This window comes from Oryza glaberrima, chromosome 10 (genome assembly GCF_000147395.1).
Source record: "Oryza glaberrima chromosome 10, OglaRS2, whole genome shotgun sequence".
NCBI lineage: Eukaryota > Viridiplantae > Streptophyta > Magnoliopsida > Poales > Poaceae > Oryza > Oryza glaberrima.
In genome coordinates this window covers 11,616,867-11,626,922 of record NC_068335.1, presented here as the reverse complement: position 1 = coordinate 11,626,922, position 10,056 = coordinate 11,616,867, and the positions used below count along the sequence as shown (strand labels likewise).

The window sequence follows — 10,056 nt, the reverse complement described above, 5'->3', positions numbered from 1 at the left end:
AAAGCCAAACTGTCCACTGTGTCAAAATCTTTCAACTAACCTGTATAAAAAACCATTGCAATAAACGGTTTATAACTAGGCCCTATAAAAGCTCAATAATTCTCCTTCACCTTCTCACACCTGTCCAATCCCACATGATTATCAAAGAGCTACTTCCTCGTTCTCATAAGAAGTTCATTTTTAGTTTCTTCTATATGTTCTAAAATAAGTTTATTTTTAAAGTAATCATTGCATCGTAGTTTATGAAAGTAGAAAATAATTGTATTGGGAGTATATAAAGTGAAAAATAGTTGTATTAGGCTTTGATAAAGTAGAGGAAGAAAATTGGCTATGATGGAAATCGTCTGCAACCGTGGCCCATGTGACCAGCACTTTAACGAAATTGTTAAATCACGTTTTATAAAAAAAAATGAGGGACCAAAATCTCTGATTCGCGATACATAGACGTTCACCTTCTCTTCAAGCTCTAGCATCCCCTGATGAAATCCAACAACCGAACAGTAATCCGACAAGTTAGGGTTTAGGCTTGGAGATGAGGTTTGGGTGGAAAGAAAAGACGAGGTAGACAAAGGAGGTTGGTCAGAAGGACCTTATCGGCTGCGACAGGAGGATTGGCTTCTCGAGTTGTCGAGCGTTGATCTGATGAATGAGGAGAGAGAGGGAGGGGGCATTTGAACTTTTTTGCTACTCACAGTCTATGGCATACGAGTCCTTATATGTTTATAACATGTGGATCTAATGGTAAATCTTTACTCGTAAAAGCAAGTTTAATAGTATAGCCAACTACTAGCTCCAATTCATCTATAGCCAATCTAATAGCTCATTCATACAATAGTTATATACTACACTATTAATACTTGGTCCCACCTGTCATACACATATTGCGTCTTAGCGTCCGTGCTACAGCCTGCTATAAATCTGTAGCCCGCTGCCATTCTCTCTCCTCATTTATCTCCTTAAAATATGTTTGCAGCTGGCTTATAGCCTGCTATTGTACCTGCTCTAAGAGTGACAAAAAAAAATTAAATATCTCAGGAGCGTCAGTGTAGGATAAGGTGAAGGCACTGCATCCGCATAATAAATCTCAAAGCGATCTAAGCCCGTCTAAAATGTAACAAAAATAAGAGGTTCTCTGTCAAATGTGATACATGTCCCATAATTTAATGATCTGGAACCTACTGGGCACGATTGCATCTTGCAAAACCCGAAAGTACAACTAAAGTTTATTCAACCACATTGCTAAAGCTGTAAAGCATCCCAATAACGTTTATGTATACTTGTTATCCCCATGTACCGCACCAGCAGGCACCATCACTCCCAAGTGTATCAATTACCACGCTGCATCCTTTCAATAAAAGTTACCACACTACATCGAATTTCTCTAATGCAAGAAATTGCTTAGCACACATGCAGCTTTGAATTCAAATGATACAACCACCAACTTTCTACATTAGTTTCATACTGCATATACATGGCTCCTTCAATGGTAAAATAAGATTCTACTGTACATAACGCTATAACATAAAAGCAAGAATACCACAACTGAATCCAAATCCAAGCATTCAAGATTTTAAGATCATGCTATTCATGCTATGTTGAGAGTTTGGGTTATCGGCAGGTGTCAATTCAGCAGAACTGAAGAGAAGAGATATACAGAGACACCACCAGTTAGTCTAGAACACTAGAAATAACCAGGGAGTGGTGTATCATCATCCCACAGCTCCTTGAATTCACTCATGAAATCACCTTCATCCATCTCGGTTGATTCGTCTAAAATCTTTTCTTGCACGGTCTGTCGTCATATCAGCAGGGACAAATAGCGTAAGTGTTCCATTTGGATAAAAGTTGCAGAGTAAGACATAACAGCAACGCTTAATGCTACTGGTTTATAGGGAACCAGGACATTACCTGAGACTCTTGCATTTTCGAAACAACATTCAAAATCCTTTGGTACTGATCCCTTGCTTCTGGGTATTGAACCATGGACTTCACTCTGGCAAGAGCTTTCTGCAGCCTTTCTTCAGTTTGCTTCCGTCCTTCTTGCAAGAAATCATAATCATCTCCAGCAGGTTTATCTGTGACCAAATTGCTACTTGTGCCACCACTGCTGCTCTCTATTGCACCTTCTGTAGGTCTAAAACCACGTAACCCAGCCCTTCTTCGCCTCCAGCGCAATATAACTTTCTCCACTATCCCAACAGACCAAACTATTTTCCGATAATGCTTCCTCACCTGGTGGCCTCGCACATGAGCCTAGCCAGCAAAAAGATATATATACATATATATCAGCATTAGCCAATGACAGATTAGACGGTAAAACAAAGATTATCCCACTATAGTACTCTTGATCTTAATATCCATCCAGGTGTTCATTAATATTCCCAGTGGCAGACAAACAAAATTTTGATAAGAGCAATGCAACTATTGAGAAATATGGGAAACTAAATTATCTGTTGGATTTCATATATATAATATATAGTACCTGGATCTTCACAATTCGTTGTCTGAAGAGAAGAAATTCCTTTCTCCCCTTCCATCCCCTATATTTATTTTGTATACGAGATGCTGCAGCATGCAGGGGATCAATCTGGCCTGACTTGGATGGCTTCATAGACAGGAGTGAAAGTGCGTGTTCGTCCGATATGCCACCTTTGTCACCCTCATATTGGACCGCTTGTTTCCTCTGGAAGGATTGCACCCTGAAAACTTGATATATTCGAGCAGCAGCTTGAGCGGCATTTCGAACAGCACCTAAGGAATCTCCAATTGCAGGCTGAGATGCATTTCTCTCAGTTATATCTCCAATACCAGGTAGACCAGATATTTCAGACATATTGGCTTCCTTCAGATTGAGGGCTTGAAGATGACTTGTCAGAGAGGATTCTGCCAGGAAACCAGAGATGCCCTTATGTCCGTTAGCAGATGCAAGGTCTGCTGGTGTGCTTTCAGCAGGGTAATTAGGATGTGGATCTGTCAAAGCTCCAGGAGCTGCTCCCAGTGCAATAAGTGCTACTACAGTCCGTTCTCTGCAACATAGATCAAAGAGTATTTACTGTCCATTATTCAAAAATTAAAGAAAAAACATACTCTTAGCCTAATTCACCATTTTAGTCACTTACCTGCCACAAAATGCAGCCCAATGTAATGCAGTCCATCCATGAAAATCTCTGAAATTTATGTTCACACCAGCAGTAACAGTTGGCCTTATGGCCCAATCATAACCAAGGGAAGCTGCAAGATGAAGAACACCCAGCCCCTCATCATCTAACACACTGGGTCCTTTGCCACCATCACCTACTTTATGGAGAAGCCAGACATGCAATTTTTCCTTAATTAAGTTTTCAGCATACTGATCCTGCTGATCATGGCTAAGAGGCTCGTTATCATCAGCCAATTTAAGTAACTTGGACCACTCATCATTGTTTGCCAACAGTGAACTAATCTTCTTGCTCAAGTCGATCATCTCCTTACTGGGGTTAGTTATAGTAGCTTGGTACACATCTGGCCCCAGGGACAATAGGTTGTCAAGACGTATCTGGAAATAAACTTTGTTGGTTGCACCAAGCGGGCTAGGAGCATCCATGTATTGAGAGTCACTTGGTCGAAATTCAAACTCACGTACTTCACTACAGGCTAACCTGTTGGAACAGGTGACATAGAAAGGGACTCTGCCTGGTTTATGCGGGGGAGAATAACATCGGAGAGTCCCATCTGCTGAAATCTCCGCTTGAATTTCAACTTCTCCAAACATGCATGACCACTTGCATCTCTCCGTGACTTCATTAGCATGTAAGAATCTACCAGTAACTAAAACCTACATTGCATACAACATATTTGTGAGCACCTGGAGAACACTATTTTAGCTGGAATTTCAACAAAAAAAAAAGCTGAAAAATTTCACCATCAGAAAACTATACCTTGGTCTTCGAGCCTGCATATGTCCAGCTTGGCGAAAAATCGACTATACTGAATAGCTGGTCTTGCAAAACCATAGGGGCCACGGTGAACTGATCCAGTGGCTCACGGCTTGATGCTTCGATGATACTATCTGCCTCTTCAGTGTTCCAGTATGCCCCTGAGCTAGACTGAATTTGCGAATCCTCAACATCAAGAAGCTCTTTGCTCATCCATCTTGTAAAACTGTCAGATTTCTTAAAGCTGTCTTTCAGGATGTCAGACAGATTGGATGACTGAGTTTTCAAAAATGGGAAGCCAATAGCTGCCCCTAGAGATCCATCATTTTGTTGGACGCTGTTCTCTGTTGCAGATATATCAGCAGTAGCACTAGAGAGCTGAAATGCAATGGCTTCCGTTAGATAGCTGTTTGAAGAAAACTAAACCAGACAAAAGCACCAAGAGCGCCAATATAGGGAAGAATTACCATATGAGAGTTGAAACTTTGATTTTTAGCGCACAATATGGGGAAGAATTACCATATGAGAGCAACTATTAACTTTACAACAGGATAATATTTTAGCATCTATTACAAAACTTGCACATACCTGCCAGAATGGTTCTACATCAGCACCTGCAGCACCTATATCCTTCAGACTGAGTCCATCAGAATATACTTCATCGAATGTCAAATATTCAACCCCTTGGCCTTCTGTGGTGAACATGCCTTGCTCAGGATGAACAGGAGGTTGTAGATGAGTCATTTGAACAGTCCCTTCATCAGGTTTCATAACCCCATTCCACAATGACTCATGTCCATTATTTTCAAGTTCAAGGTTTGGATCACTGAGAACAAGAGGTGAATCATGTTGATTACTAGAATAGAAGTTTGTTGTATGTCCCATAGCATGTTGTCCCTGATAATTACCTGAAATCATGTGACGACAAAAGAAGTTAATATCGACTTCACTTAGGTTCAAACCACATGCGTATTTCTCTTGTTAATTACCTATGGATGAAGCAGAAACACGAGAACTGAACATAGAAGCATCAGTCACAGGTCCAATTCCATTTTGCTGCTGCTGCATCTGAGTGAAAGAGTGGTATCCGGTTCCTCCTGAATAAATATCTGCTGCACCGAATTTTGCTTTAGATACGCTGTGCATAGTTGGAATATGTATCAGTGAAACTATTTTTTTCTGTGTAGTATTTTCATTATCATTATAGATAACCGAAGAAGACAGCCAACATTTTTACCTGATTCTGCCTCTTCATATTCAGAGAACTGTCCACTAAGTGAGCTTTCACCATCTATAGTTTGTGAAGGTAATTGACTTAATGGACTATCCATAACAGCTGCTTGATGCATGTCATTGTTGCCCCTAGTACGAGATTTCCCACCCTGAAGTTCATAGTCGCATAGCACGATGCAATGAGGGTTAAGTGACTTCTTACAAGAGCAAAACAAGAGAGGAAAAAGCTCTCCATTTCAACAGGCAATGAGGAATTCTATTCACGATGTGAAATAAGAAAACTGACTTGAACTACAGAAATGGAAATGGAAATGAATGAAAATTCACTAAGCAGATAAATCAGAAAATAATAGCACTCTGTTTCTAAAACTAGTTCCAACTATACAAATGAAAAAAATTACACACTGTTCCGTCTAATTTTTAAGACATATTCATTATCATTATATAATGATACTACAAAAAAAATCAGATGTTAACACCTAATATTTATCTAATTCGTAATATGAGACTTACATTAAGTCAGGTCAATATCATGTAACTCCTAGAGTTGGTATCATACCGCTGTTTTCTGTATCGTGGAATTGGTAGCTGACATATAATTAATTCAAAAATCATTACACGTAACAAGCACCACCTTAAGTACAAATACAAAGGAAAAATGTGTATTTCTTAAAAATGCATGTAAAGATTGCTAGCAAGCACGAAAGCATACATAAGTGATATCCCAAATTATGTGAATATCAATCATCAAAACTAAATAATCATAGTACTACAATTTCGTAGCACAGTGGTGCAATATAGTACTAGTATTTGGTCAATAAAAAATTAAAATAAATAAAGTCCACAATAAAAAAAATGAAAGCGCCAGAAAAAGGAATCAAACATTATGGCGCTAAACAATGCATGTAACTTTTGCATACCGAAAGATGGAATGTAGATTAAGGTAGATATAAGCTAATCATTAAGTGAAAGATAGGAGAGTTCAGTAATACCTTGGTCTCAAGATAATGTACAAGAACAATGTGCATAAAATCCCTGCAAAAGCAAAGGTAACTCTATAAGGTTATCCAAATGCAAATAACTAAAATTCTGTATGCAAACTCTACATGCAAGTGTGTTCATTTATGCGCCTCTGACAAAGAATTTGTGTTCATAGCCTCATAGGCTCAGAACAATTATAGCATTGCTAATAACATAAACGAACATGTAATATTTTTGGAAGTATTCGGCTTACTCTTCCAACATCCAGTAAGTCCTCCTTTGGAAGTTCTCATTCTCTTCTCCATGTGCATAGTAGCAGTGAAGCACATCAATACTTCCAGACTGGATTGGCAAACAACAGTGAGTCTTATTCACATTGATAAATAATCACTACATAACGCAAAGTGACTTACTTTCAGCCTTTCATGTGCTTCTTTGACAGTCTTTCCATCCTTTTTCTTCCTCCAATTATGGCCGTCCTTCCTGAAGTATCTCAATACTTTCCGATCAAATAGGAAAAGCGAGCCACCTAGGCAGGGCAAGAATGATCAGAAATATTGAACTTGAGGATGGTATAGGCACTTTATCAACTTCAATTACATGCATGCAATGGTAATTGGTAATGTAAGAAAAGTGAACTGTTTACTAGTGTTGCAACTAAACGATCAGGTCAATAAAAAGTAGATTTTTAAATTCACATACCAGTACATCTTGTTTTATGTGCAATACAGTATTTTTTTTCATGAAGGAAAGGCATCAAAGTCAAGAGAATAGAATAACTCTTTGATGGTAAAAGAAATGCATATTGATACCTCACTAATGCAGCCTGACAAGTGTTCCATTGTAACAGTCATAAGGAGCCCAGTAATAAATATTACTACCTCCGTTTTTTAATGTTTGATCTATGATGTTGTTGGCTTTTGACGTGACGTTTGATCCTTTGTCTTATTCAAAAAAATATATATATAAATGTCATTTATTTTGTTGTGACTTGTTTTACCATCAAAGAAACTATAATCTTAACTTATACTTCTACATATTTATACTAAATTTTTGAAAAGGATGAATGGTCAAACATTATGTGAAAAGTCAACGGCGTCATACATAAAAAAACGGAGGTAGTATGTTTTATTTACTTATGATGCACACAGAAATTAAACAGGAATACAACGTGGCACAAAAGGTAAATAACAAGCTAAAACTACCATAATACATGCAGGCAGCTATAAGATAGAAGTTCAGAACTTCATATTATTAAGGTTAAAGATATTTTCACAAATTAGCATGCAATCAAATTTCATGTTTCTCCTAGTATTTTTTTCAAATGATTATTTTTAATTATGATGATTCACCGATAAAAATAACCTCAATACAAAAGCACAACAAATTAGAGCAACATTTAATTAAGGAGACAAGTATCCTACTTTGAGGCCTGTTTGGTGGTTCTGGTGCAATACGGAAACTTTTGTAGTTTTTAAGTATTTCGCAAATTTCAGCAGGACGCAACCATCGTTGTTGAGCCTCCTTCAGTATCTGCGCAATATCTGTTTATAGATCACAAAGTCAGCGACAGTTAAACAATGCACCATATTTCTTAAAAAAAAAATCATAGACAGCATCATCACATAACAAAATTCTCTTTCAGAACCAACTGATACTACTAACACTCTTGTCCACACAAGTGGAGAACTGCAGGCCAGCCAACATGATCCCCTCGTTTCGAAAGGGGAACAAAAGCATGACTGAACCAAAAAAAAGTAGTACAACCAACTGCTCTTCGTACGAAACTAAATTGTGCGCGCTGCAGTCCAAGCTCCAAAATCCAGCCCAATACTTACTCCATTCAACGCTAAATGCAACGACACCGCATTTCGTTTACTAGAACAGTAATAATCACTAAGCAATGGACTAAAAAAAAATCAGAGAGACTATCACCGAGAAATGAAACCTATCTCACGGTAGCTCCCGTCAGACAATCCCAACAGTAGGAGCCCGATCTACACCAACACTCGAAGCAGCAGAATCGAACCAAAAATCTTCCACAACTCCAAACAAAACAAAAAAAAAATCCACTACAGCTCTACCAATCCCTCCGCTAGCCCCCAGCAATAGCCGCGAGGTAACCACGACCGGCGCGTTGACCGCGACCGGCGACGACCATCCATCCATCCACCACACCAGATCGGATCGAGCCGACAAAGCACCCCCGCGCGACACGCGCGGCGTCCGTCCCCCATCCGGACCAGAGCGACGACGACGCGGCCGAAGGATACTACTACTACTAACCCGCGTTATGCTCACCTAGCTGCGGCACGACCGCGAAGCGCCGCGCGTCCGCCGCCATGGCTGTGGTGGGGGGTATCGAGGCCGAGGCGTGTGCTCCGGCGGCCGCGCCGCCACCATGCGACGCGCGGCGAGCCCCGCACGCGCGCACGCCTGGGGATCGGAGCGGAGCGGGGGATCTCTCTCGGCCTCCGCGCGAGGGGGTTTGGGTTTTTTCTTTTTTTCTCTTTTTGTGGGGGATATTTGGAGGTGAAATGAAGAGGAGGAGGAGGAGGAGAGATGTTTTCACTTCGCTGGTTTCCGGGATGGATCGATGGGAACGGGTGGAGCTGAGGCAGAGGCTGTTGCTGACTTGCTGGATGACTGTGGCTGGATGAGGAGAAAGACGGTTTTGCCCCTGAGTTCTACATGTCATTGTTTAGCTTAATTATAAGCTTATTCAAAATTCACTTATTAGCGAATAATTTATATATATATATATATATATATATGTGTGTTTTTAATGATTTAACGGAAAATATTTCAAAATAAACTGTGATGGACTTTCATTTATAAGCATAAGCAAACAATGAGGCTTTTAGTTTGAGTTCGGGAGGTGGAGTTCGTACGGAAGACGGTGTTACTCATAAACGTGTGATTAGTTAAGTAATAGCTAAAACCTTAAAAATAGATTAATATAATTTTTTAAAATAACTTTCCTACGGAAAACTTCTATAGAAAAAGTATTGTTTAGTACTTTGAAAAATATCCGTGTGAAAAATAGAGATGTGAGTTAGGAAATATGGAGAAAGATACGTAGGCTGTGTTTGTGTTTAGTTCTAAAAAAAAGTTAGAAGTTTGGGAAAAGTTGGAAGTTTGAAAAAAAAATTGGAAGTTTATGTGTGTAGGAAAGTTTTGGATGTGATGTGATATGATGGAAAGTTAGAAGTTTGAGGTAGGCCCCCGTTTAGTTCCCCAAAATGTTTTCCCAAAAACATCACATCGAATCTTTGGACACATGCATGAAGCATTAAATATAGATAAATAAAAAAAACTAATTACACAGTTAGGGGGGAAATCACGAGACGAATCTTTTGAGTCTAATTAGTCCATGATTAGCATACGTGCTACAGTAACCCACATGTGCTAATGACAGGTTAAATAGGCTCAAAAGATTCGTCTCGCGGTTTCCAGGCGAGTAATGAAATTAGTTTTTTCATTTGTGTCCGAAAAACCCTTCCGACATCCGGTCAAACATTCGATATGACACCCAAAAATAAACAGGCCCGTTGTTGAGGGTGAACTAAACACGGCCCTACGCCTGGGAGTTAGTGCAGTGTGCTCGCTCCGGACATGTCCTGCAGGCAGGACGTGGGAAGCTTCTTTCTTTGTTGGTGGGACAGCCGACAGGAAGCCGCACTCCAACACCGCACCTGCGCGTGAAACCATCACTAATCCCTCCGTTCCATAATTAGATTTTTTTTTTCCTTTCCGTTTGTCCCAAATAAATTTACTCCCTCCATACTCGTAAAGAAAATCATTTAGGACAGCGACACGATCTCCAAAACACAACTTTGACTTCTTATTTCTATAAAAAGTATTTATTGAAAAGTGATATATATATATATATATATACTTTTATGAAAATATTTTTCAAGATAAATCT

General features: G+C 39.4%; 1 protein-coding gene across 3 annotated transcripts; it reads right to left on the bottom strand.

Annotated features, from left to right (window-relative positions):
- Window positions 1-1,414: 1,414 nt before the first annotated feature.
- Window positions 1,415-8,720, bottom strand: LOC127786384 (calmodulin-binding transcription activator 3-like). Of its 3 annotated transcripts, none has more exons than XM_052313782.1 (13): window positions 8,430-8,720; window positions 7,553-7,672; window positions 6,542-6,657; window positions 6,382-6,470; window positions 6,140-6,182; window positions 5,152-5,296; window positions 4,904-5,026; window positions 4,503-4,822; window positions 3,918-4,292; window positions 3,120-3,814; window positions 2,483-3,026; window positions 1,909-2,253; window positions 1,415-1,792 (listed from the first exon to the last, which is right to left on the bottom strand). In XM_052313782.1, the coding sequence occupies exons 1-13, from the start codon at window positions 8,470-8,472 to the stop codon at window positions 1,682-1,684; spliced, it is 3,069 nt and encodes a 1,022-aa protein (XP_052169742.1). In that variant the 5' UTR covers window positions 8,473-8,720; the 3' UTR covers window positions 1,415-1,681. The 3 variants fall into 3 exon arrangements, with proteins under 3 accessions (XP_052169742.1, XP_052169743.1, XP_052169744.1); XM_052313783.1 differs by having other exon boundaries at window positions 4,904-5,023; XM_052313784.1 differs by lacking the exons at window positions 6,140-6,182; window positions 6,382-6,470; window positions 6,542-6,657; window positions 7,553-7,672; window positions 8,430-8,720 and having other exon boundaries at window positions 4,904-5,052; window positions 5,152-5,293.
- Between the last annotated feature and the right edge of the window lie 1,336 nt (window positions 8,721-10,056).

Coding starts and splice junctions, on each gene's coding strand:
- LOC127786384 (XM_052313782.1), bottom strand. CDS start 8,472: ATGGCGGCGGACGCGCGGCGCTTCGCGGTCGTGCCGCAGCTAG. Junction 7,673..8,429: donor CGCGGTCGTGCCGCAGCTAG/GTGAGCATAACG, acceptor ATCTATAAACAG/ATATTGCGCAGATACTGAAG. Junction 3,027..3,119: donor TGGGCTGCATTTTGTGGCAG/GTAAGTGACTAA, acceptor TCTATGTTGCAG/AGAACGGACTGTAGTAGCAC.